This window comes from Chelonoidis abingdonii, chromosome 15 (assembly GCF_003597395.2).
Source record: "Chelonoidis abingdonii isolate Lonesome George chromosome 15, CheloAbing_2.0, whole genome shotgun sequence".
Taxonomy (NCBI): domain Eukaryota; kingdom Metazoa; phylum Chordata; order Testudines; family Testudinidae; genus Chelonoidis; species Chelonoidis abingdonii.
Window position 1 is genome coordinate 26,200,879 of NC_133783.1, and position 27,763 is coordinate 26,228,641.

The 27,763-nt window shown below is 40.6% G+C and overlaps 1 protein-coding gene across 3 annotated transcripts in view; it reads right to left on the reverse strand.

Annotated features, from left to right (window-relative positions):
• MICU1 (mitochondrial calcium uptake 1) overlaps window positions 1–27,763 on the reverse strand; it is a 216,030-nt gene that overhangs the window by 148,849 nt on the left and 39,418 nt on the right. For all 3 annotated transcript variants that reach the window (XM_075072636.1, XM_075072637.1, XM_075072639.1), the window contains exon 3: window positions 6,753–6,933. In XM_075072636.1, the coding sequence (XP_074928737.1) occupies window positions 6,753–6,933 (181 nt within the window). The remainder of the gene's footprint in view (window positions 1–6,752; window positions 6,934–27,763) is intronic.

A 27,763-nucleotide genomic window follows, 5' to 3' on the forward strand; every position in this document is an offset into this window, starting at 1 on the left:
AAAAGCTGAGGGCACCTGCCTTTGGTGGTGTCAGCACAGAGGGTAGGGAATCTCTCGGGAGACCCCTACCCTTGTTAAGTCTCTCCTGTGAGACTGTTCTCTTCTTGCCTCCGCCCAGGGAGGGTAAAGCAACGCTGCCCACTCACAAGTTCTGATCCTGGCTGGGCGCGTGTGGGAGTGGGTTTTGACCTTTCCCATCTCCGAAAGCTCGCTTGCTCGTCGGCGCAGTGTTCATCACGCCTGGGATGTAAACAGCTGATCTGGATTGGTTTGCAAGGCACCAATTCCAGAGTTTCATGGTCTCTGAAACAAAGAGAAGTGGAAGAGCCCCTCCTTTGTCAGCTGACGTAGAACATGCAGGCAACGTTGTCTGTTAATTATGCGTACATGCTGATTCTTGATTAGTGGAGGAGCAACAGTAAGCATTCTGGATAGCGTGAAGTTCTAGAATTTTATGTGTAGGGAGGTCTTGGAGTGAGACCATAGCCCGTGTACTTGTGTGAGAGATAGGGCCCCCCAGCCGGTGAGGATGCGTCGGTTGTCATCATCACAGTTGGTGGAGTCTTGGAAGAAGGGGACCCAGAACAGAGGTTGTCAGGGACTGTCCACCGTATGACAGAGTCCTTGAACCTGGTAAGGTTCGTCGATTTCTTTATTGAGTGCACATTTGGTTTTGTAAACCGTGGCCAGCCAAGCTTGGAAGCACCTCATGTGAACATGCATTCTGGACCACGAAAGTGCACGAGACCATGTGTGCTCCAGTAGTTGGAGGCAGTCTCGGGCGGCAACCCGAGGGCTGCTGTGAAGCCTTGCAGCCAGCAGTTGTATAGTATTGACACGGTCCGGTTGAAGGATGCCTGTCCGTTCTGGAGTCGAGGCTTGCTTCTATAAAGTCCAGGCGTTGGATAGAACTTAATGTGGATTTGTTCTCATTTATTTGCAGGCCCAGGGATTGAAAGCACTCAAGAAGGCAATCATCCAGTAAGGAAATATTATAACCCCTTGTTTCTGAGGAGGCTGTGCTACCGGTAGAAGTTTGGAGAAAACTCGGGGGCAGTGGAAAGGCCAAATGGTAGAACTCTTTATTGGTGAATGCGTCAAGCCAAAGGTAAAACAGAGAAACGGGTGGATAGTGACGTGAAAATAGGGTTCTTGTAGTCGAGGTCGAAAACCAATCGCCCTGCCTGCAGGGCTGGATTATGGTGGTGGGAGTAACCATTTTGAACTTTTGTGCTTGACGAAATGTTGAGTCTGCTGAGGTTGAGGTCGGTCGCCACCTCCATTTTCTTCTGCGTTATGAAATAAGGGACAGAATCCTTTCCCCTCTGTGGCATTTGGCACGAGTTTCGATAGCACCCAGTGAGAAGATGTTGTACTTCTTGCTGGAGGTGTGGCTCGTGGAAGGTTGTCCCTGAAGAGGACGGGAGGGGTGGGTCTGTGGAAGGTAGGAGAGGAAGAGGAATGGAATACCCCGCTTGTGATGACCTCTAAAACCCACTTGGTGGTGGTAATACTCTGCCATTGGTGTAAAAAGACAGTGTTGAGCAGTACATGCGCCGGAATAGGGGCGAACGTTTTCAGAGACCCTCGACCAAAGTTTCAAATTTGTTTATTATTTTGAGGAAAGTTGGGTATCCGGAAGAATTGGGGCGACGCCGCTGGTATCTGGAACTTTGGCGCTGGCGTTGTTGTTGTTGATCCTGAGCTCCCAGGAATGCTGAGTATATGAGGGTAGCGCGGACGGTGGTAAGATTGATATCTGTACTGTCGCCTTCTGTTTGTAGGGGTCTGGAACCTAAGGACTCTCTGCAGAGTCCTTCACTGAGTGGCAGCACCTTATTATGTGGTAAAGCAACGAGTTTACACCATCAAAAGGGAATCCTCTATGGTGCTCTGAACTTCGCGAGGAAAGGAGAAGAGGAAACCAGGAACCTCGGTGCATTGACGGGCCGCTGTAGCTGGTGATCTTGGTGCAGTATCTGAATCCAGAGCTGCTTGAAGCCATGCAGGATATGATTTGGGCCTCGGAAACTAAAGCTGTAAAACTGTTGTTTCTGTTGTCTGGGATGGGTTCAGTAAAGTGCATGAACTTATATAGTTCTTATGGTCGTACTCTTGCTAGAATCGCGGTATAATTGGCAATTTCGAAATTGCAACGTTGAAGAGGCATATACCTTACGACCCAGCAGGTCTAAGCGTTTGCCCTCTCTGTTGGTTGGGTATGCGGAGAATACTGGTTGTTTCACTGATTGGCTGCGTTCGCACTACCAAAAGTTTGGCCAGGATGTGAGAAAAGAATCAGAGCCCTTCGAGGAAGAAAGTAGTATTTCCGGTCCCCTGTTTGCAGGTAGGCTGGCTTGCGGCTGGAGTCTGCCAGATGGATTTAGAAGGTCCCAGAAGGCTGAGTTAATGATAATGCCAGTGGATGACGAAGATGGTTGCAGGATGATTGTCTGTTAGCTTCATGTTGTTGTCAGGTACTTCTCCAAATTGATTCTAAGCTCATTGCACCCTTTGAAAGGATCTTGGAGTTTTGAAAAATCATCTGATGGCAGGGGAGGGGAAGGAAGTAACGCCTCCTCACGTATTGGATCAGGTGGTAAGTCAGGTAATACTGGATCAGGACTGGTCTTTGGAATGTATCTCTTGAGGTGCGGAGTTGGGTTGTCCTTGCGTCAGTGTTTCCTATAGTTGCTGTTCTCTGAAGGTGTATTATGTTTGATGTTCGTCTGGTCTGAGTGTGAGTTTTATGAGTGCGTGTGGTAGTATTTGGCTTCCTCGTGGAGGTAAATGGTATGGCTCATTGGAGGACCCTAATACCTGCCTATTTGGTTGTTTGATAAGGTGATTTCATGTAGTCAGGTGTCCTTCCAGGGTTTGTGATATCCCCAGGATGAGTGGTTGTTTTGTATCGTTGTTCGTGTGGTTCTGTGGTACAGTTTCCTGTGTCGGTGCACGGAGGGACTTGAGGTTAGAATCAGATCTATGGCGATTGCTATCTAGCGCCTGTATGTTCAGACTCGCTGTCCACTGGAGGAAGTTCGTGGATTCCCGTGATCGATTGTGTGTATTGAGAGAAGCTCTAGTCTCCTCATAAAAAAAGGTGTCGATGTGCGGAGGTGTAGGGACACTTCGGAGTTCACTTGAGTGTTATGTGTGTGTGGGGTTTTTGCTTGTACGGCTGTGTTTGTTGGTGGTTTCTTGGTTATTGTGGGGGGTTCTTGGGCAGTCGTAGGCTAGTCAGTATAGAGATCTGTGAGTAAGCCCGTGTGTCACGTGTTGAGTTTTTAGTCTTTCGGTCCGGCGCAGTAGCTTGTTGGGGTGTATGTGGTGGTGAGTAAAATGTGGTCCTTTTCGGGGGTTTGTTGGGTCTTGCCGCTATTTTGGGCTATTAGTTTGTGCTGTTTTTTATCTGTCTGTTATTAACTAGCATTTGTTGCTTGTGTTTTGTTGCTCTCCTCTTTTGTGTGCTCTTGTGATTACGTTGTCCACGATTTTCATTTGTTTTTTTTTTTTTAACTAGTAGGAAGAAAAGTAGGTAACACTAACTAAGAGCTAAGTAACAGGAGAAAAAACTGGCTAACTACAGGTATTTTAAGATGAGGAAAGAAATATTAAGGAGTCTGCTGAGCTCCGTCTCAAGCCAGGGGCGGTAGAGAAGGAACAGAGGGTACCAGCCGCGCATGCTCTCTAGTGACATACTTAGAGTGAGTGACAGGTTCTAAGCATGCGTGGCCGGTAGGAGTACTGCTGTAAAAATCTCCGACCAAAGGCGCAGGGGCGCACCGACACCTAAAGTGGAGCACCCACAGGGACATCTCTTGAAGAAGGTTTGCTTATGCCTAATAATCCTTTCCTCCCAGTGTCCAAGCAGCATAAAGAAACAGTTCCTTCTTGTTAGTGTTTCTCATTCCCTTCCTTCCTTCTGCTCTGAGCTGCAGACTCAGCTGATGGGATGAATTCACTTGCATGACTCATCTTCACTGAAGGGACAAAGCAATGAAGACTTTTGCCTTCTTGAATGTTCCATACTTGTCTCTCTGGTGGTGATGAGCCTCCCATGATAGGCAGGACTTATCACCTCTGGTTGGAGAACTGCATTTCACGCTGTGAATGTCTCTCTTCTGTCTGGTGATTTACAGTTACAGGAGGTTTACAAATAAAATGTTCTACTACCACCTTATAATATGGGGTACAGATGTTAAAAATGAGATTAATACATGCAGCAATTTACAGGCGTTCCAACTATGTATTTGTCAGTGTTCAGTGGTGAAATGGGGACGTTGGCATAAGTTGGCAGCTGGTCTGCCAGTATCACACTTTCATCAGAACAAATTGTTAACATTGACTCTACATGAGAAATAACTCAGCTAGCCAATGGGCCATGCTGAAGCAATCTACTTACTGTTGCTCCAATAAAATCTTGAGGCTGGCAAACTACTAATTTGATTAACCACCGTAGGTTCAGTGATTATCTTTGAGTCAGAAGAGAGAAATCCAGTTCTAGTGTGGACCTGATGACTTGCAACTATAATCTATTATAATCTTATAAACTAATTTACTCTACGATTCTCACTGCTGAAACATCTTACTTGTGAAACCTGACCATAGCCCCAGCTTTCCTAATTTAGAAGGGAGAGAGGTTGGTAATTTTAGGAATGGCTCCTAATTACCTAAAATAAATATCTATACTAGCCAACAAATGTATCCTGTCTTCAGCAGCTGGAAGCAACAGTAGAGGGAGCAAGCAAGCAACCCCATTCCTCACCATCGTACCTATCATAACTTTGCACCTTGCAGGTAGTGAAAAATAAACCTATTTGTCTAAACTAGTATAGACGAGAGCTGAGATTTTCAAAACTGCCTAAGGTATTTAACCACCTGATTCCCATTAAAATTAATGGGTACTGGGCATCCATATCCCTTACACAGTTGCGAAAATCTCAGCCTAGTATCTGTGATGGGGCAAGGCCAGATTGCTACAGTAACGTACTGAGAAACAGGTATGTTAGCCCCAGGCTAAACAAATCCCTAGTACCCTGGTAACCAAATGGCAGTTGCTCCAGGTTAATCAAGGCACCTGGAGCCAATCTCAGCAATCTTTCTGTCAGAAGGCAAGTAGAGAGAGCTCTTTAATTGCACACCTGGCAGCCAAATCAGGGCAGGCTAATCAACGCCACTGAGTTTAAAAAGGAGCTCACTCCGAGTCAGGCAGGGAACGAGCCAGAGGAGAGGAGCGTGTGTAGAGCTGAGACAGAAGCTCTGAGAGTGAGCGACCTGTGTACTGCTGGAGGACTTGATGCGAGAGGACAAGCATTATCAGACACCAGGAGGAAGGTCTGTGGTAGAGGACTAAAGAAAGTGGTTTGGAGGAGGGCCATAGGAAGTAGTCCCAGGAGTTGTAGCTGTCATGCAGTATGTTACCAGGAGGCACTCTCGATGCTGCAATCCACAGGGCCCAAACCTCCCAACTCCTGATCAGACACAGGAGGAGCTGACCCAGACTGTGGGTTCCACAAGAAGGGAAGATCACTGAGGTGAACAAATCCGCCAATAAGAGCAGGACCCACCAAGGTAGAGGAGGAACGTTGTCACATATCTTAGAATGGAACTTCACTTAAAATCCTCACCAACGTACCAGCAGAAGGGACAGTCTGTAACCCCAGCAGACACCCTGAGATATATGGAATTTAACTGAGTTGTCTAGCCTAACTACTGAGACCAAAAAATAATTCAGCATCTCCAAACAAAACCTTTACAGCATATGAAAAGTTACTGAGCCACTACATACTAATCACGTACAATTTAGCAACTAATGAGATGCAGGCTCCAGCATATGGACTTAAAAATAATTATCAGAAACAAATTATAGAAAAGGAAATGCAAAGAAATTATACTCTTTTGTTCTCTTGGGTACTGCATAGACCCTTAAAAAAAACATAACCCAATGAAACAAGCATCCAGAGAGGTTAAAAAAAAATCAGCCATCTGCTAAGAATGAGTTATAGGACTTTTCCTCAGACCAAACTGTAATCTTGTAATATTGATAGTAACAGCTATTGACCAACTAATGTTGCAGATCATTCTAAGGAATCCAAAACACTCATGACTTCCCAGTAATGAAGGTAGGTCAGAAGTACCACTTCACCGTTAGAGTGCTTTTTTCCTATTTAAAAATAGAGGGGAGAGCAGGTGAAAAATCAAACAGAAAAATAAACATAGCTGCACACTTTCTATGATCAACATGGCCTAAATAAATGCAGAAAAGACAAAAGTTGTGTTTCAGTAGCCACAGTGAGAGGGTAACCACATGGAATAAAAAGGAGTCGCCCCTTCTTACCCAACCCCTCCACAACTGGCAAGACACTTAAGACACAATTTTTAATTATGTCAGGTTTCTCAGATTTTAAATCATTGCTTTTTAATATAGAGCAAGGCAGAAGGCCACTAGCCTAAATTTTAAAAAGGAACTAGTGATTGAGTAACTCACTTTTTAGTTACCCAGCTTGAGATATCTCAAAAGGGCCACACTTCCCTTAAGGCATCTCAAGTTGAGCACTCAGAAAAGGAGTGATGAAAAGTCACTAGTCTCCTTTAAAATGAAGGCCAGTAAATGTAAATACCAGAAGTCAGCCCATGAGTACTCACAGTATTTAAAGTTTTAATTTTGTGTCCTGTATTTTCTCTCCCTGTTTCATTACTGTGCAACTGCAGCAGTATAGAAGAACATTCTGTGCGACAAGCTTTTGTACCTTACGATCTCTAAATCCAGAACGTTGTTTCTTCTTCTTCTCTTCGGGATGAGCCCCTCCACCACTTGACTCGACAGTCTTTCCATCATCATCATTCTCCTCCTCTTCTAGGTCCTTCACTTTTTCATTAGTTTCTGTCCTTGCATTGTGTTTTACAGATGACGGTGCTTCTGCATGGGCTCTGTGAGAGGCAGGAAAACAACAATAATCAATTTAGGAACTTTAGATGGTCCATATGTAACAAGTTAACCAATTTTTAACATTGTATTCAACCAAACAAACAGATTGGAATAACTGCAGATTTCACTGTAAACAGCTAAGGTTGTAAAATGCTTGAGGCAGGGACTGTCTCTGACTGTGTGTCTGGTAAAACAATTAGTACAATGGTGTCCTGATCCTGATTGGTGTCTGTGGATACTACTATTGTTGTAACAACCACCACCACCACTTCAATAGTGTACTAGTATGGTCCAACAGTCCAATGGTAGCAACCGCCATGATAAATTTCCACTTCTCCCTCTCTAGAAGCAGTTAACACCAGGTATTTAGCAGGTGGGAAGAGAAAGCACAAGTGATTTAACATTGACCGTGAATGGATGACATCACTGAGCTCTAAAATGGAATTCTGCACAGACTTCCTTGACTGGAACACTGGCTGCAATTCAGAGTTTTGAGGATTGAAGGATAAAAAGTGAATGAAAGTTAGGATATTTAAGAATCTGCAACACATACTGATATTTTCCCCACCCCCAGGGTGGAATTCACCCCCCTTGCGAAACAAACTAATATTAATTATTCATTTGTTTCTTCCCAAGAACCGAGCTAAATATATGACTCTCAGACTGAATTATGCAAGTTCACGTCTGCTTATCTTCAAACCAACAAAAAACAAACACCCCCCCCCGTGATGCAGCAAGTACTATTTTCCAGAAAATACTCTGACTTTAAAAAAGTGTTTCTCTCATAATGCCTTTAAAACCTCTACCAAAAGAAAAAGAGTAAGACAAAGTGATGAAGGAAGCAGAATGTCTGTTGTATCTTCAGTACTGTTGTGATCAGAATAAACAGCCTTTTGGTCTCAGCTCAATTGATTTATTTTTTATTTCAAGCAGACAGACTGTCATATTTCGTTCATGGATGAATCTAGTGAATTTGAAGGGTGAAGGAATAATGACAACGAAGGGTGAAGTTGGTTATCCATATATTAGAAATACTGCACACAAGCAGAACACTGGGGCTCTTTTCTTGCTGTGCAAGAGCACCTCCCACTAATCCTCTCTGCAGATGAAAATTCAGCCCACCTCCACTATCAGTCAGTCAGTCTTACTGCCAACCCACTACGAACAATGAGCAATGAAAGCTACTTGAGGCATCAAAGATGTAGGCTACAGTTTGTACACAGAGCAAACTTCACAACAGAATGCAATAACAGAGCTTTAATACACTGCACTTTTAATCCAATCTGTCATATAAAAGCTCAGCCACAAATGCCACAAATGAACAGCATAACATCTCATATACAAAGACTGCCCTAAAAAACACAGGATCTTTGTATCTCCTAAACTTCAAGCAAAAATATATTGATATTTGGCCCTCATTTTTAACAACAAAATGTAGAAGTGGTGTATCAAAAGTTCCTTGTTTTAAAAATAAAAATACTAGTTTTACTGATCTTTCACATGGGTAAACACAGCCACGTGTGTGGATAGTCTCCATGCATTACATAAAGAAAAAGTAAAATAAAGAGGACAGATTATTTCAAAATTAAACACCACAAAAAAGTACAGCTCCATTGCTGACGCCTCATAAGTCACTAACTGCTATTACATGTGATAGATCTGTACCCACTGTCACCTAGAGGTATAGCTGGCAATGGTTTAAGTACTTATGTAGCCAGGACTAAACCATTTTTCAATTTGTTTCAAGATGACCTGATCTCAGCTGGTCATCTTTACACCCAAAAACTGTCTATAGTAGCACTTAAACCCACAGTTAAAAACAGCACAGCTTCTTCTGTACTAGACTGTGTCTATACTGGCAAAACTGGGACCTACAATTCTTTATTGGTGGCAGCAGCCTCAGAAGATGTAGCATAGACCAGTATCACACATTTTTTAACCATGTCAAATAGGTTGCTTTTACCATCATGTGTGTTGTCTCACCAAGTCCTGCCTATACTACACTGTTCACCATGGTTACCAGTAGCTGAGAACTATGAGCCTCAATTCTCCCTCCTCCTCCTACAAAACTTTACTCCCCAAACGAACAGAGGTTGATTCTTACATGGAAGCAGGCTGAGCCCAGAGGAAGGAAGTGTGTACAGTACGACAGATACCTAGTTCTTTGGTTAGAGGGATAGTAGCTGCCACACGAGGCCTCAAAAGTGAGGGGGAAATAAGCATGACATTACATTCTAGCGCTCCAGAAAGATGTGGAAGAAACCATAGAGGAGGGGATGGGGGAGGAAACAACATTAAAATCAAAGCAGATATAGCAGCAGCTCAAATGGGATTAAAACATGGCAAAGAATTTAACTTCAGGTCCACTGAACCATTTGGTTGTATGCTAAAAATAGGCAGGTCTCCCCACCACACGGGCAAAGTGAGCTCTGGGAAGGGAATTTGGTATCTGTAGCCCCATTCACCAACAGGGTGGATAAAAATCAATTATTTAAAAAAAAAAACTGATTTTTTTTATTTAAAATTGGATTTTTTTGATAATTTTTTTTTTCCTCAAAAAGGATTTTATCTAAAGATAGTTTTAATTAAGATACATTATAGCTCAAAGATATCTCATCATGGAATAGGGATTATAAATCCTAATTCTATAGTATGAGACAATATATTCATTTAATGTTTAAGTAAAGTTTTGTAAATGAATTCCAATAGTTCATGAATTAGGGACCCAATTTACGGGGTTCCAGGGGCTTCTGTATAGATTTAGGTGAATTTTTCTATCTATCCAATGGGACTCAGTGCTCAGTCTAGAAGATCCCATTAGAGATGCTTAGTTTTGCAGTTCTCAAACTGTGGATTTGTGTCTCCAGAGATAACATGTTTGTTAACAGCAAAACTATTTTTAAATAAAGTATAAAATATATAAAGGTGATAAATAACAGACCTCAACCCTATAGTCCCTCTGCAAATTTGTGTACACCGAGTCAATCCCTTACTTCTCTCTAAAACTGCAAAGTTTCAAAAAGTTCAATGAATAGAAGATTGTTGGCAGTGGTATGATGTTGCACTCCATATGATTTTATAAAAAATAGGCTAATGAGTGTGAATATAATGTAACTGAAATATGCTTCATGCAAAAGGTCTCTTGTAAGGTATCATTACAAAGCTTATAATCTACTGAGTGTGGTCATGTATAAATCATAGAATATCAGGGTTGGAAGGGACCTCAGGAGGTCATCTAGTCCAACCCCCTGCTCAAAGCACGACCAATCCCCAACTTTTTTTTTTTGTTATTGCCCCAGATCCCTAAATGGCCCCCTCAAGGACTAAATACACAACCCTGGGTTTAGCAGGCCAATGCTCAATCCACTGACCTATTCCTCCCCCCCTTGTATCTGAAACTAGAAATATGAAATATAACTCTGAGGTCCTATTATAATTATGCAAAGTGTGGGTCATTAATGGTGGTTTGGAATCTTGATGGCTCCCATCAACTAGGACAATTGGTTGTAAATGGCTCTGTTTACTTGCAAGCCTTCCTGTAAGTCAAGCCAGGAAGAATGAAGGCTTGAAGTCTCACAGGACATGTGACCATATCACCTGGTACTGAAATCCATCTTAAACCTGGTGCTTTTCCATTCAGAAGGAGGGATGGGGACCCAGAGAGAGAAAACATTCCTGTCTTGTGCCAAAGCTATATAAGGGGGTGTAACAGAACAAAGGAGAATCCAGTCATGAGAAATCTCCTAGCTACCATCTGAGCTGGAGCTAATAAGAACTATAAATGGGGAAAGAATTGGACCCACACGAGAAAGGAGTCCAGTCTGTGAAAGAAGCTTACTGGAACATCTCCAAGGGTGAGATTTACCTGTATGCAGTTTCTTGCATGTTTTGTTTCATTTTGCTTGGTAACTTACTTTGTTCTGTCTGTTATTACTTGGAACCACTTTTTATACTTAATAAAATCACTTTGTTTATTATTGAGCCCAAAGTAAGTAATTAGGGAGCAAACAACTGTGCATCTCTCTCTCTGAGTTATAGAGGGCGGACACTTTATGAGTTTACCCTGTATAAGTTTTTTACAGAGTAAAACTGATTTATCTGCAGTTTGGACCCCTACTGGGAACTGGGTATCTGGGTGCTGGAGACCGGAGTACCTGCAAAGTGGTTTTCAGTTAAAGCCTGCAGCTTTGGGTGACGTGGTTCAGACCTGGGTCTGTGTTTGCAGCAGGCTAACATGTCTGGCTCAACAAGACAGGGTTCTGAAGTCCCAAGCTGGCAGGGAAAACGGGCTCAGAGGTAGTCGCAGCACATCAGGTGACAGTCCCAAGGGGATCTCTGTGACCCAACCCATCACAGGCAGAATAGATCTGGACAAGGAGAAGAAGTCTGGAAATTAATGTGAGAAGGGAGGGACAGGCAGTAGAAACAAAAGTGAAACTGTTTGAGCAGCATATTCCAGAAGTCTTGAGGTCTTTCTGAGTTTAGCCTTCGTTCATTTGAGATCTACCATACCATTCTCTTACTAGAAGGGAAAACTTATAATGGCAGCAGGCAGTAAGAGACCCAGTTTGGGAATATTTTAATGAAGCTCCTCTATCTGTGGGTAAGACAGGCATGCGTGTAAAATACAAACAGTGCAACAAAGAAATGCAAGGCCTGATTGCCCAAATGAAACAACATCATGAGAAGCGTTCCCTCCCAGGCTAGGGACACCATTGAAGATGATGAAAGGAACATGTCTGAACATGCAGGATCTTCAGGTTGATAAACTATTTTATTTCATACTTTCTCAAGGACTGTGTCTTCCTTCTAGACTATTCTTGAATTCTCATGTTTGAGCAAAAAATATAGTTGTTACTCTGTGGTACTATCATTTTAGATGCAGTTGTAATAAAAAAAATAAATAGTTGAAATAGGTAGATCTTCCTTTTACAATTTCACCTTTAAAGTAGTACTGAGTGTCAGTGAATGCAATGAGTAATACTAAACGAGCATTATGGGAATAATAATTAAATAACTGCATTGACCTATTTTGTTTAGGACAATCCATTCTCAACATACAGGATTCTGAAGACTATCCACCTTCAAGATCACCATCATTTTCTATCGTTTCAGAGAGTTATCTGCCAATGATAGTGTTTCAGTCACATCATGTATGTCACATAGCCCTAGTATATCACTTGAAGCAAAAAGAAAAAAAATTCTCCATCATCCAGAAACAACCATAGATAAATTTGTGATAAGAACCAGCAGATTACAAAAAGAGGTAATTGATGAAAAAATTGCCCAGTATGTTTATGCAACAAACTCTCCTTTCCGTACGACTGAGAACCCACATTTCATTAACATGGTTCATTCATTAGGACCAGGATACAGTTCACCCAACAGAGCAGATGTCGCAGACAAATTGCTGGGTAAAGTGTATGAAAGAGAAATTGAGCAGTGTGCAAAGGTCGAGAGAGTGAAATTGTTAACCTGAATCTTGATGGAGTGGAGCATTGTTCACAATGATCATGTTGTAAGTGCTTGCGTGACAACAGAAGAAGAGGATTTCTTCCTTACAGAAACAACTGATACATCAGGATACAGTAATAATTGAAACATTAGTGGCTATTAGCCAGGATGGGTAAGGAATAGTGTCCCTAGCCTGTGTCTGTTAGAGGGTGGAGATAGATAGCAGGAGAGAGATCACTTGATCATTACTTGTTCGGTTCACTTTCTCTGGGGCACCTGGCATTGGCCACTGTCAGCAGACAGGATACTGGGCTGGATGGACCTTTGGCCAGACCCATTTGGCCATTCTTATGTTCTTAGGAAATGCACACACAGCAGAATGCTTACAAGAAGTAGCAGGAAAAGCTATAGCAAACTGTGGAAAAAAAATTCAAATGTCTAGTATGCAGCTTGGTCACAGACAACGCTGCAAATACATCCAAGATGATAAGAAATTATTTAGGAGTGAAGAGAATCAGTCTCAAGCTAGTAATATACGGTTGCAGTGCTCATTTGATGCACCTCCTAGCCAAAGACTTCAGTGTTCCAGAAATAAAGGCTAATGTTGTTGAAATTGCAAAATACTTCCGCAATAACCACTTTGCAGCAGCTGCTCTGAAAAAAGTGGGAGTGACCAAGCTAATTGTCCCACAAGATGTACGATGGAACTCAGTAGCAGATTGTTTTGAGCACTATATCAAGAACTAGCCTAATCTGATGACAGTTTCTGAACAAAATCATGAAAAAAATAGAAGGCATTGTCACAGCCAAAGTTCTCAACATTGGGCTTAAGAGAAATGTTGAATGCATGCTGATTACCCTGAAGCCTATTTCTGTAGCCTTGAACAAAATGCAGGGAAATAGCTCTTTTATTGGTGACGCTCTTGAAATTTGGAAGGAACTGAGTGACATCTTAAAAAGAGAAATATGCAATGACAGTTAAATTACAAGCATTAAAAAAACAAATGGGACAAGGACTATCTCCAGCTCATTTTCTTGCAAATATTCTCAATACCACTGTCACAGAATCATAGATTATTAGGGTTGGAAGGGACCTCAAGAGATCATCTAGTCCAACCCCCTGCTCAAAGCAGGACCAATCCCCAAATGGCCCCCTCAAGGATTGAACTCACAACCCTGGGTTTAGCAAGGCAATACTCAAGCCACTGAGCTATCCCCCCCTCCCCAAGGTCAAACCTTAACTGCTAAAGAAGAGGAGTTGGCTATGACAGATATCCAGCAATCATCCCTCCATAATGCCAACTATAATAAACTTCAGAGCTAAGGGTGAACCATTCAAGAAATATATGCTTGCTGATGATGTTTGAAAGAAAGTCACACCAGTGAACTGGTGGAAGTCACTTAAGCATTTGGATTCAAAAAGACTGTTGAAGTGATAATCTCATTTTTAATAGCAGTAGCTTCTTCTGCCAGTGTAGAAAGAATATTTTCTTCCTTTGGACTAATTCATTCCAAATTGAGAAATCATTTGGGACCTGAAAAAGCAGGAAAATTTGTTTCTTTTCCAGATTATGAACAAAATAGGAAAATGAAGGTGAAGATGACTGAGTTAGCTGCAGAAGCCAATATTTTAATTTTCTCATGTTGACCTGGATGACAGTCAATTTAGTTTTTGTTGTTTTTAAATATTTCATTTAAAATTGCTTTATCTAAAATTAACAAAACTAACCTGATTTAAAAAAAAACTTGAAAATTTAACTAAATTCAAAAACTCATATCCTTGTTTTATTAAAATATTGTATGTTTGCTGTTGAAGAAAAAAATTCAGAACATAGAATGTTGTTGTTTTAGTTAAATAAAACTATTTAAATGTCTGTCTGGTGATGTTCTCCTCCTAATACAGCATGGCAAGAAAATCCTCCAAATATTAATGATTAACCTCTTGAATTGGAGATAGTTCACCTCCCAATGACTTCATAAATATCTGCTTAAATTGCCTTTGGTAAATGAAATAACCCGTCACTCATTTTCTGATATAGCTGTAAAACTACTCTGAAAAGTTTTCAAAATAAATCACTTAAAAAATGTATAGGGTGTATCTTCTAAAAATGAAACCTACATCTATCTCTGAGTTGTGTAGAATATATTATGGTCAAGGTTATAACAACCAAAAGGAATGCGCATTCATGTAGAAATCCATGATTAAATCATGTTTTAAATCAATTTGATTTAAATCAAACCCACCCTGCTCACCAAGCAATAGTTTAATTAATTATTCTCAGCTATTCCACATTTAACAGCCACAATCCAAGCCACCTTTCTGATGCTAGCTCCATCTGAGGGAGTGGTTCCCAATTTTTAAATGAAGTTTAACACTAAATCCCTGACCCCTAAATCCTCCTTCCACTATTCCATCCATTTGTCTTTCCCTTACACAGCCAGTCCCTGCAACAGTTTGTGTCTTTACACCCTCTCACCCAACCGCTGACCTTTCTGTCCACATTAACGAGTCTTTCAAAGCTGATGGCAGAAGGTGCAAGGAGAATTCCGGAGCTAAAAAAGATACCTATTCTACTACTTCTCTAGGAACAACTGGAATATATCTTTCCATTCTCAGGCTCGATTTCCTGATAGGGGCAGCTCCTGCTATGCACAATCTTATTACTGAAATCTTTGCTTCCTGTTCCCTCCATCTACCAAGACATCTTGTCTGTACAGTAACTCCTCATTTAATGTTGTCTCACTTAACGTTATTTCAATGTTACGTCCCTGCTCAATTAGGGAATATGCTTGTTTAACGTCATGCAATGCTCCCTTATAACGTTGTTTGGCTGCCTGCTTGTAAGATTCTGTGGAAGAGCAGCGACTTTACAAGAGAGCATTGCACAAGTTCCGCTTTTCTGCCTCCTCCTCCTCCCTCCCAGCGCTTCCCCCACCACCAAACACCTGTTTGGTGGCCCTTAGGACTTTCGGGGTGGGGGAGGGGCAGGAGTGGGGAAGCGCCCTATATCTGCTCCTCCCAGAAAGTCCTAAGCACCGCCAAACAGCTGTTTGGTGGCACTTAGGACTTGGGGAGGGATGTAGTGTGCGCCAGAGAGGAGGTGGAGTGGGGGTGGAAAGGGGTGGGCCTGGAGTGGAGCGGGGACAGGAAGAGGTGAGCCTGGAGCATTCCCCGCAAAATCCAAGCCTGTTCTCTGAAGAAGCTGCCGCTGCTGTTGCAAAGGTGCTTCCTAGTGTCCTTGCCTGCTGTGGGCTGCGCCTGTGTGGGGTAAGCCAGGGGCACTTCCCAACCACAGTACAGTACAGTATAATCTCTTTTGTCTGCCCCTCAAAATTTCCTTGGAACCTAACCCCCCACATTTACATTAAATCTTATAGGACAATTGGATCTGTTGAACATTGTTTCACTTAAAGTTGCATTTTTCAGGAACATAACTACAACATTAAGTGAGGAGTTATTGTACTTAAAATCTAAGCTATGCTGGGCAGGAACTGTGTGCTTATTTTATAGTCTCTTTGCATACCTAGCACATTTGTGGATACTATAAAATACCACAACATATTCCTAATTGTTAAAGTATCTCAAGTGATAATAGCTTTCTATATTTTTCAATTTAAATTTGCTGTCCAGATAAAAGTCACCTTGAGCACCATCAGCAGTAGATTACATGCCCATAGTTTGTAGAGGTAGATATAAATGTATGTGAATTCCTAATGAAATGCTTCTTCATTTGTAAGCTTTTGTACATACAAAGTAGCCTTTAGTCCACCTGGTAGAAAGTTTTAATTTGTAATAGCCTATGCAGCATGCAGTACTAGCTTTTGAAACATTTTAGAGACTAGCTTTTTAACTCAGTGACACTTATGCATAGGTCAGTATGCGTGTTTGAGATGATAATGCACAACTTCATTCTGGGCTTTAATATAAGTGCTCACTGAAAAAAATGCAACTTTGCTATTGACATATGGATCTAGTTTATGTCAAATTTAGCGCAAATTTGTATACTTGTACAAAACAAAAAATGGTGGTAGTAGTGGTGGCAATGCTGATAATATACTTTGGGAAATTAAACTCTACAGGGAAGATACAGTATATGAAGACATGAAGGATACTAGTGCCTTAAAGCTTACATCAGAGAAAAAGACTCTTCACAAACTTTGAAAAATGTGCCGTTAAGAAAATGAAAAGAATACAAAACTATCAAAAGCCACCAGTGCTGGACAGAATTCCGTGATGCCGGATGCAAAAGCTAGGAAAGATTAATTATATCGGCAGCTACTGGATAAGTTTTCTAGTTTAGATGATGTGCCACCAAAGCTCTATCACAGGGGTTGCTTTCAGAAATACATAAGCAAATCAAATTTGGCATATGTTAGAGTTGCACAGAACCAAGTAAAGAAAATAGACTCTGAATCTGATCAGAGAGTATCCTATTCACCTGCTTCTAGAGATAACAGAGCAAGCATGTCATCCTGCTGTAGGTCTTGTTTCATTGTTTGCTTGAGGAAAAAAAACCCACAAAACAAAAATATTTGAGACAGCAACCAATCTAGGGGAGGTAGCACTTTCAAGAGAAGACCAGCATCCCATAGGACCTAACCACATCAACTACACCATCAGGGGCTCATTCACCTGCACATCTACCAATGTGCCATCAAGTGCCAGCAATGCCCCTCTGCCATGTACACTGGCCAAATCGGACAGTCTCTATGCAAAAGAATAAATGACACAAATCAGACATCAAGAACTGTAACATTAAAAAACCAGTAGGAGAGCACTTCAATCTCATTGGACACTCAATAACAGACCAAAGTGGCCACTCTTCAACAAAAAAAACTTCAGAAACAGATTTCAACGAGAAACTGGCGAACTGGAATTAATTTGAAAACTTGACACCATCAAACTAGGCCTGAATAAAGACTGGGAGTGGCTGGGTCACTACAAAAAGTAATTTCCCCTCTACTCATTTTCCCTCTATTGATATCCTCACCTTCTTGTCAACTGTTGGGAACAGGCCACATCCGCCCTGACTGAATTGGCCTCGTTATTCCACTAGCAATTACAGGCAAAATTAGAAAAACATTATGGTTCTGCAATTCCATTCCTTGCACCTCATGGACAAGCCAAATCTACTATTGTTCTATGCAGCACAATAACATTAGCTGATGCTATCCAAGCTACTAGTAATCTGATGCAGGAATTTAAGGCATCCAAATGCTTTGTTGTGTTCTTCAGGCAATTGAGCCTGATTAAGACCTTTCAAATGAACAACTGGTTTTGTATAATGCCACTTCAATCCTTCAGTCTGAAATAAACAAAATTTAAGTCTCAGAATATTACTCGAAGCCAGATGGTTGTAGTTTACAAAGGTCAGCTACTTTTGTGCCCCAATTGGTACAGGAGTTTGTCCTTTGGTTTATAAAGAGGCATATAATTCAGCCAGCAATTAGCATCATCCTTTAGAACAGTAGTTCTCAAAGTCAGTCCGCTGCTTGTTCAGGGCAAGCCCCTGGCAGGCCGAGCCAGGCTGTTTACCTGCCGCGTCCGCCAATCGCGGCTCCCACTGGCCATGGTTCACCACTCCAGGCCAAAGGCGGCTGCAGGAAGCGGCGTGGGCTGAGGGACGTGATGGCAGCCCTTCCTGCGGCCCCCACTGGCCTGGACTGGTGAACCATGGCCAGTGGGAGCTGCGATCGGCCAAACCTGCGGACGCAGCAGGTAAACAACCCGGCTCGGCCCACAAGGAGCTTGCCCTGAACAAGTGGCTAACCGGCTTTGAGAACCACTGCGTTAGAAGACATTCCAATAAGGTGCCTCTCAATTGTGGAGTGCACAGTATTTAACAGTTACAAAACTGTAACACCATTGCACATTAGCCTTGCTGCACAGCTACACCATGAATATGGGTCTCACCAGTTAATTGACGTTCTATACCTTCACGGATTCTGCATCAATTATGATGAGATGAGGCAGATCATCAATAATGTAGCAAAAACTAAAGTAGAAAGACTCCAGGGTGGTGTGTTCTTTCCAAATGGAATTGTACCACTTCATGCTGGTGGAAATCTCATCCATGAAGATGATATAGACAGACACCAACGTAGAGACCATTGATGGTAAGAATACCTTCCATTCAATGGCTAGAGTGGTATTTCAACACCATTCTGCAGATAATCCAGTATCACAAGAAATATCACTGCAGTGTCGGAAAGAAATGTCAGTTACTCTCCCTGAGAATCGGAGTCTCTTATGGCATGTGCTGCATTTGAAAAAAACCTAAAACACATCTAGAACCGACTCACTGTATGATGAACAGACGGATAATTATGTTGACTAGAAATGTCACCAGCACTATTACACTTCAATGATACCTCTACAAATTTATTATTAGACTTTGTTTCAACCTTTAGATTCCTGTTGAGATGCTTTGAGGTCACAATGAAATCCAATTTTATGTCTTGAAATAATAACAGAAATGAATGCAATTATTGCAAAGTGGTCTTTTTAACATGTTGACAATGTCATTTTATATCCTAATTTCTATGGTAACAGCACCACTTGGCAGCTTCACATCTCACCTCATCTTAAAGTAGACATCATAAGCTTTCAAATGATGTATGACATGCGAGTGGGTAGACAGGGAAGGGTACATCACATTGACCAAATAAGTGGTGTCTGCCGTTCACTTAAAAGCCCTAACGGCAACAATATTGTCCGAGGAACAATATTTATCATCTAGTCTCAGAGTTCCCACTCCATAAAGGCATCAACTGAAACTAGATATTAACCATGATCTTGACATCATCCAAAAACCACCTCTCTAGGTCTCCCTTAAAATACCATATAATCACCTAGGACTACTTTAAGACATTTTTGGACCTCGTCAAAGAACTATTTGGGTGAGGTAAGAATATGCATGCTCAAAGCAGCTTGCTCTTTTTATTTTTTATAAAGAAGGGGATATGACAATGGGGAGCCATGGGACTCATGTCAGGGGTTAACAGGAGTTTTTCAATTACAGGAACTAAATTAATTTTTTAAAGTCTTTTTGCTCTAAGATACTCTGAGCAACACATTAAATAATGTAAAAAGCTTTACATCCAAGATAGTAGTGCTCACTTTCTCTAATCCTAAAGCCAGTAGAGCTGAACCTTGCTGTCATACTGCTCATTCAGTCTCATGAGAAGCATGATGGATCCAACTATCTCAGTAAAGGGATGCCACGGAAACAATATTTGCACGTCAACAAGGACCATAACTGACACAGTACAGACACAGTATTAGTAGTATGCTGGGTTGGGTGACTAAAATTGAGTCCTTAAAGGTAAATCCCACGTAGCCGTCTCATAGTTTGCCCTTTGCTTATTTAAAAGCTACCTTAAATTTCACAAACTCAAGATTATTTGGGCTGTATAGAATGCATATTATATACAAATAGAGGCAGGACAGCCTCCAAGAACAAGTACCACCTTTAAGGTACTTTTTTTCAGCTTCAGGAGGTTTAGCAACCCACTTAATTAGGTGAACCATTTATCAGTGTGCTGAAAAAATAGATCATAATCCACTAACCAGCTTTTGAGACCACTTTCACATTTTTTAAGACTTGTCTGCTGCAAAAATACCATTTCCTTCGCTATCTTTCACACTACTCGATGTTGCTTAAGTCAAAGTGCTGAATTTGTGACACTCAACCATTTTCCTGTCTGTACACGGATATCAAATACAGAATTCAGATCACTGCATAATGAACAACATTCAAAGGTTAAAGAAAGAGACAACTCTGAGTCTAAGCCATATCTTAGAAATAGTCTTGCGATGTAGAAAGAAGTTACTGGCCAAGTTATAAACACACTTGTGTTTTATTTTACAAAATGTTACCTAGTGTGAATATCTGCAGATGTTAAGATGGTAAGCCATTATCTGATGTCCTATTAATCGGACTCCTTTTAATCTTAATTCCCATATTTTGAAATATGGATTTTATTCCAATACATATGGAATCACTGACGCTTGAAGAGATGGTTTCAAAGACTGATGTAAGGGTTGCTGAACCAAAACAAAACTTGATTGCTGTGCTGACTGACATTTCATGCATTCATAGCCGATGAGATCTAGTGAGAGGAAGGAAGACAAATACTATTTTGCAGGACTACTACCACCAACACTTCTGAAGAAAGGCATGTAGTTCTATCCTAGTTAATCAAATAAATTTACATTTCTGACGTGTCTCTTCATGCAACTATCTCCAAGCGCAGTACATATTCAATATAACATGGTGTCAGTTACAGGATGAACTACCTTTGGTCCCCTTTAAACCCTGGAGTGCACTTCTTATGATGACAGACCTGGCTTCCTGCACGTCACTTGGTGTGGAACCACATGGTCCAAACGCTTTGAGATTGGGTCTCTGGGAATCAGTCCCCATTTCCCCACTGTGTTAATGTGACAGTCCAAACTGCATTTGGCACCTGTAAGCCCTTTCACTTCGGGGACCTCTGACCAGCAAATTAATTAAAGTGACTCAAAAAGAGCATCTTCAAAACAAAGTATTGTTTATTCATTCACCGAAAGTTACAAGGCCAGTAGAGGAAAGGGTAAAAACAATAAGAGGCCTAAACACATGGATCTTAAATCTTAATCTTTCCTACCCAGCTTTTGTAAATTCCCCTCAGTCTACCCCAACTCCTCTGTCTCTTTGAAAGATACAGATTGTCCTGTGTGTCTTCCCAGTCAGCTCTCACTGACATTCCTGGGGCCTCATCCTCTTCTAGGCCTCCAGGGTTCTCTTCCGCGCCTCAAAACATCTATATTACCCAGTTTGGGTCCAAGGAATCACATCTCATAGCTATAAGCCTAGCTATTGTGCTTGAGTATTTGCAGAAATGCTCCTTATGGAGGCCATTGTTCTACCTTCCTGTTTGGTTCCTTTAACAACCCCTTTTGATCTAAATCAATACCCAGGAACCCAGCAAATACTCAGAGGCATGCACAATATTCATAAAAAATACAGATATTCCCCAGTTTGTTATGCAAGGCCAACCACAAATCACATTTAAAAGAGCAAAATAAAATATGTAGTTCAATTTTGAAATCAGAACATTGATATCAAATTACTGATTCACACTTTAATCAAATGTAATTCCTGTCAAATTTTAGTGTCTGAAGTTTCACAATTCACAAGACGCATTCCTGTGCCATTTAGAGGCAAAAGGAGATGGGTCATTCAGCTTTCCAAATGTCCTAAGACAGAAAGGTTACTGTTTTGAGCATGTCTGATTGACTTTTAGGCACTCAAAGTTATTTAAAAAAATGACAAATATTTTTCTGCGACAGAGTACGGGAAAGGGTGGATGGCTGGAGGCAGTTATGTTGACTGAGATCCTGGAGACTAACCACAGAAAGGGATCTCTCTAAAGTACAGGCCTTAATACATTACAGCTACAAGATAATCCTTGTTAATGGACTCCCCTTCTGCGACCACAGAGCTTTGTGTTTCTATATTTCACTTTACAACAAGGCAACAGGAGACTGGAGAAAACTTAGAATCCACCACATCAAGACTTTTAGTGAAAGTTCTTCCTTGTCTTCAGGATCTTAAACTTGGATTTAACACTGATATTTAACAGAACTCTCCCTACCAAAACATCTAAGATACTGACCCTGTATTCAGGTAAATCTGATTTTGCTGGAAGTCTATCTGAGTAAGTAGTGTAGGACTGAACCATAAGTACATTTACTTAAAAGTATTAAACATTGAAATCAGACGGGATAGCAAGATAGGTGCAGCTGCTATATGCATGCAAAGCACTATAGCCAGGGGGATTATTTAAAAGGCTAGTAGGAACCAGAATATCATGCACGGCAACTACACTATTTGGAAATTACTATAGCTGAGGTACTGGCAACGTGTGCCATGGTAATTCTAAATTTCATTGTTCATTATGGCTCTGCTAAATTCTCCAGAAAACATGGAAATCTTAAGAATACATTTAATAGCCCTTCTGGTCGGAAAAATATTTTCATGAATGAGAACCAACCCAGTGCTGCAACAAACTAAAAGAATGACTATAAAAGCCACAAACTTCTCAGATTAATCGCAATGGCATGCTGACTTTTAAATTATCATTGGACTTCAAGGGGTAATATTTTATAGCTGAACATTTTTATTAAAATGGTCAGCTAATGTGCTTATTTTTAGATCCCTAAACACTTACTAAAACATAAAATTTGAGTAATTAAAAATTCTATCCAATATTTGTTTTCTCTCTCTCAAGACATATGTAGGAAGAAAGGAAAGAAGATCATTTGAGGGCCTGGGAAGTTTTCACAGAAGGACAGATGATGATGTAGAAGGAGAAAGATCTCAGAGGTTTAGGGATGATGTAAGGAGGGAGGGAAGATTTTATACATTTTTGACACATACAGGATGGACTAAATTAATTTTATTTACAACTTCTAAATAAAAACCAACAAGTTAAGGACAGAATCTACCACCCTTATTCAGCAAATATTTCCCTGATTTCAGTTGGACTTCTTGTTAAAGAAGCTACAACATAAGAGTAAGGGCCTTTGCTAAGCAGGGCAAGAATTGGATGTTGGTAAGCACTGTGTTGTTTCTCCATGTGTTTTGAACTGATTTGTTTTAAAATCTTGTGATTGCCCAAAAGTACCTATAAAATTAAGGGATAAAGTTCCATAGACTTGGGCAATTATTTCCCCACACATTTCCAGTGTCCATTTAACTTTGAAAAAATTGAATTTACAAATAACTATAGTATATCAAATATTAGGGCTTGACTAGATTAATTTCAGATTTCCTAAATGGAATGTACATAACTCAAAAAGTAGATTGGAAAATTTTATCTTGTTACAAACTATTTTGTCCTTCAAACAGATGAAATGAATTTGATCAAGCTTTCAGAAAAATGCTCATTCATGGGCAGAGAGGAAGAAATCAAGTGGTAATATTTTTCCTAGAAAATTGGGAGTTGAGCACAGACACTTATAATCTAAATATCTTCTCAACTAGTGTTATTCTGCATTGGAATTTATTCTGAATTTTGAAATTAATTCATGAAGTTAATAAATTGATGCCCATCCAGTACTGCACATTCCTATGATTGTCTGATACTCATAACTGAGATATAAAAAGACATGTTTTCAAGTTCTGCAGAGTCTGTACCAATGAAGAGGATTCTGCTGTAGAGAGCAGTGCTCATAAAAACTGCTGAAAGCCAATACAAAAAAATTAGAACAGGACATCACATTTTCTGTAGGACATTTTGTAGAAACTCAAACAAAGATTCACTCTTTCACAGTACTTTCTCTGAAATAAAGAAATGCCTTTATCCAGACAGCTTTTAAAAATGAATCAAATGAAGGACTATGCAGACAATACAAAAGACTGAACCTGTGAACAGCTTCATTACATTCTCAGACAAACAATTCAGAATAGCTATATATTAAAGGGACACAGATTCTATTCAGAATTCCAATATCATATATGTTAGGTAATGTTCTCTGATTATAGATGTTTTCTTCAAAACCCATTATTATGTAATATGATTCATAGATTTCAAGGTCAGAAGGGACGATTGTTATCATCTAGTCTGACCTTCCGTTTACCACAGGTATTAGAATTTCCCTAAAATAATTCCCAGAATGTATCTTTTAGAAAAACATCCAGTCTTGATTTTAAAATGGTCAGTGATAGATAATCCACCATGATGCTTGCTAAATGGCTTAAATGATTAATTACTCTGTCAAAAAATGTATACGTTATTTCCAGTCGGAATTTGTTTAGCTTCACTTCCATTTTCTAATCATTCTCAGGGCTTCTCTCTAAACCCTCCTCAATTTATCAACATTCTTCCTAAATTGTGGGCACCAGAACTGGATACAATATTCCAGCAGCATTCGCATGAGTGCCAAATACACAAGTAAAATAATCTCTCTGCTCCTACTTGAGATTCCCCTGGTTATGCATCCCAGGATCACATCAGCTTTTTTGGCCACAGCATCACATCGGGAGCTCATGTTGAGCTGATTATCCACCATGACCCCCAAATCTTTTTCAGAATCACTGCTTCCCAAGATAGTGTACCCCATCTTGTAAGCACGGCATACATTCTTCGCTCTTAGATGTATAATTTACATAAAAAAATCGCGTTTGTGCCCAGTTTATCAAGTGATTCAGAAAGCTCTGAATCAGTAGTCTGTCCTCTTCATTATTTACAACTCCTCCAATCTGTGTTATCCTCCACTTCATTAGTAATGATCTTGTTTTCTTCCAAGTCTTTGATAAAAATATGTTACACAGCATAGGACCAAGAACCGACCTCTGTGAAATGCCATTGAAAACACATCAGCTCACTAACTCTTCCCCGTCTTTCCTTTTGCTATTCCTTTCCCTCTCCCTCTTATCCTCACTTTAAAAAAAGTGCATCTAACCGTGAAAACTTGGAAATATATCTTGTCTAGTCTGGTCAGGGGTTCTTTTTCTCATGATGGAGAAGCAACCCAGCATGCTGAGGCAGAGGATACCCTGCTTTCCTGGATCCTGATAATTCCTCAAGAACTCAGAAGGCAAGGGTGAGTTAGAGAGTAAGGGACATGAGTTTAGTGGGTTTTTTGTGTTTGTATGACCTGTACTTTCCTGTGCGTTACATGATTAAGCATAAAAGTGCAAAAAGGTGTTAGACTATGTGCAAAATATACGAGTGCGTGCGCTGAGTGCTTCATAGCTACTGCAAACCCCTGAGAGATACTAGACATACCGGGCAATGGGTATATTTAAATTACTGGGTTATATCAGGGGTCACCATGGGTCATTGACCTGGTGGCCTAGGGAGGTGGACTGTGCAACTCCATTTCTAAGAAGTGGTAGCAGACAATCAGTGACCAGGAAACGTGCCAGAGAGGCCATCAGAGAAGCCAGTGCTGCAATCTGCTGAGGTTCCGGAAGCTTAACATACACCAGAGAATCCAAAACACAGAAGCATGGATTCCTCTCACAGTAGTCCAGCAGAGAGCTAGGATCTGTGACAATATCTAAAGAAGTTGTACCAGTTCTTCACCAGATTCATTTGCTTTCCCTACCTCTACAGTTAAGCCCATCATATTCTAACTCCAGCCCCTACTCTTTATTCGTTTGTATCTTTTGACAATTTAGGGTAGGAATTTTCTCTAGTCTTTGTTCAGCATCCACTACCATGGGGCCCCAATTAAGATTGGGTCCTTTGGGCACTATCATATTACAAGTATTTACATTATAAAATACTATACAAAAAATACTTACACACAAAGAGACTGGTTTTCCATCTCATGCCAACAAAAATAAATGACTGTATTAAAACCACCACAGGAAGATGAATGTTGTTACACTATATTTTGTGCCAGTAGCCATCAGCATATGTAAATTGGATCCCTGCACAGACCCTACAGAAGACCATATGTAGTCATTACGTTCTGTATGATAGCATGCATAACTTCAAATCAACCAGCAAAATAAAGTTACTGAATGTGCTTAGCAGACTTTGTGGAGAAAGGAATAATGAGAAAATAAAATTCCTTGAAATACCCATCTGTTTTTTCCTCAGTTAGTATTTTATCCATTTTTTTTCTACTCGTGTGTTTCAAAACGTACATTTATTAAACTTTACACTTCCTATATTTTGATTTTACTCAGGTTTTTAGCTTCAGGCTACTCAGCTGCATTTGCTCCTCCAAAATAATAAATCAACGTATTGTATGCAGTATTACCGTAATTGTGTTGGACCCATGGTATTATAAAGACAAGGTAGGTGAGGTAATATCTTTTAATGGGCCAGCTTCTGTGAGTGAGTGAGACAAGCTTTCAAGCTTACAAAGAGTTCTTCTTCAGGTCCAATTCAAAAAAAAAAAAAATTATTTTACCCACCTTGTCTCTCTAAATCAATATCTTGACAGTACATGCACTATAAAGCAAGATAGCCTACTCAGCTAACAGTGAATCCAAAGCTGTTAAAATTTAAGTTGCTGAACCTCACCTGAGATTTCAGCAGCTGTAAAATTGGACTAAAGTACTATCAGGCCACTACCTTCTGCTCAAGACCCATTTCTACAATTACATTGTTACCCGGTGTTCTTTCAATCCAAAGCTCTTTACTAGTTTGCCAAAGTCTCCCCATACAACATCTACACAAAGTTATCCAACCAATATCAAGCTACTAGACAAGTTGCAGATAGTTTATATGAACAAAAAACAAAGAAGTTTGATTATATTTTATCCTTACCCGACTCTTTCGTCTTCTATTATAAGCTCCTCAAGGAAAGGATTTTGCCTTTCTCCCCACCGGTGGCCAGTAACTAAGCGTGAGCATTTACCACAATGCAAATAATAAACAATGTAAGACTGTGTGTGCAAGTTACTGAATTGAAAGTGATACTTTTCATTAAGTCCAGGTCTCTACTTGGAAGGGTTTACCAGTAGAGCTGTGTTGGTGTACTATACCATCAAATCACTCCTAGCATTAACACAGCTTATATTTGCAAAACTGTGCTTTTGCGGATATAGCTTATTCCAGCCACCCAAATGAAAAACTATTGTCAGTGTAACTGTCCCAGATAAAGGGCTTGTGCTAGGAAAGCTTTATCTATCACAAATCACACCCCTGACTGACAGCCATCCCGGCAAAAGTTTGTAGTGTAGCCTCAGATTTTATTGTCTTGACAAGCTACACAAGCATTAACTTATTTTTAAAAAGAGAAACTTCAAGTATCTGTCAGAGGTGGGACGTTAACTCTGAAAAGCTATTCACCATGCATCATAGATCTTTCCTAGATTATTCAGTAATGACACTAATCTTACAATGTCAGGAAATAAAGTCATTGTAGCATCTGCTACTTGTTATTGTGCAGACTAGGGACTCAATCCTGCAACATAGCAAGAAGCCAGTAGAACTACTTACACATTTGGCAGGGCTCTTAAAATACCTCCCACATCAGGCCTATTGCCAGAAACAGGAAGAGGATTGAGAGTAGGTTAGCAAGGTGGTAACAGATAAGACCTACATATCACTCAAGGAACCCAGATGACCATGGACATCTTAAGTAGAACCCAACCTAACAGAGACTGTCTATCAAATGACATTTAAAAAAAAAAAAACACACACACACACAAACCCATATCCAGTTAAGCCATACGTAAGCAGAGTCAGGATGAGCTGTACCCTGACATCTGGTGGTGAAGTATGGGAAGTGTGGAAAGAATGTCTGGAATGCAAAATCTCAAATATTTGCATAGGCACGCCTAACCCATCCCAGATTGCCGAGCTGTGGGACTGCTTTGTGACAGAAATGACTCAACCTCAGTTGGGTGGTACTTGCTAGACAAGGGA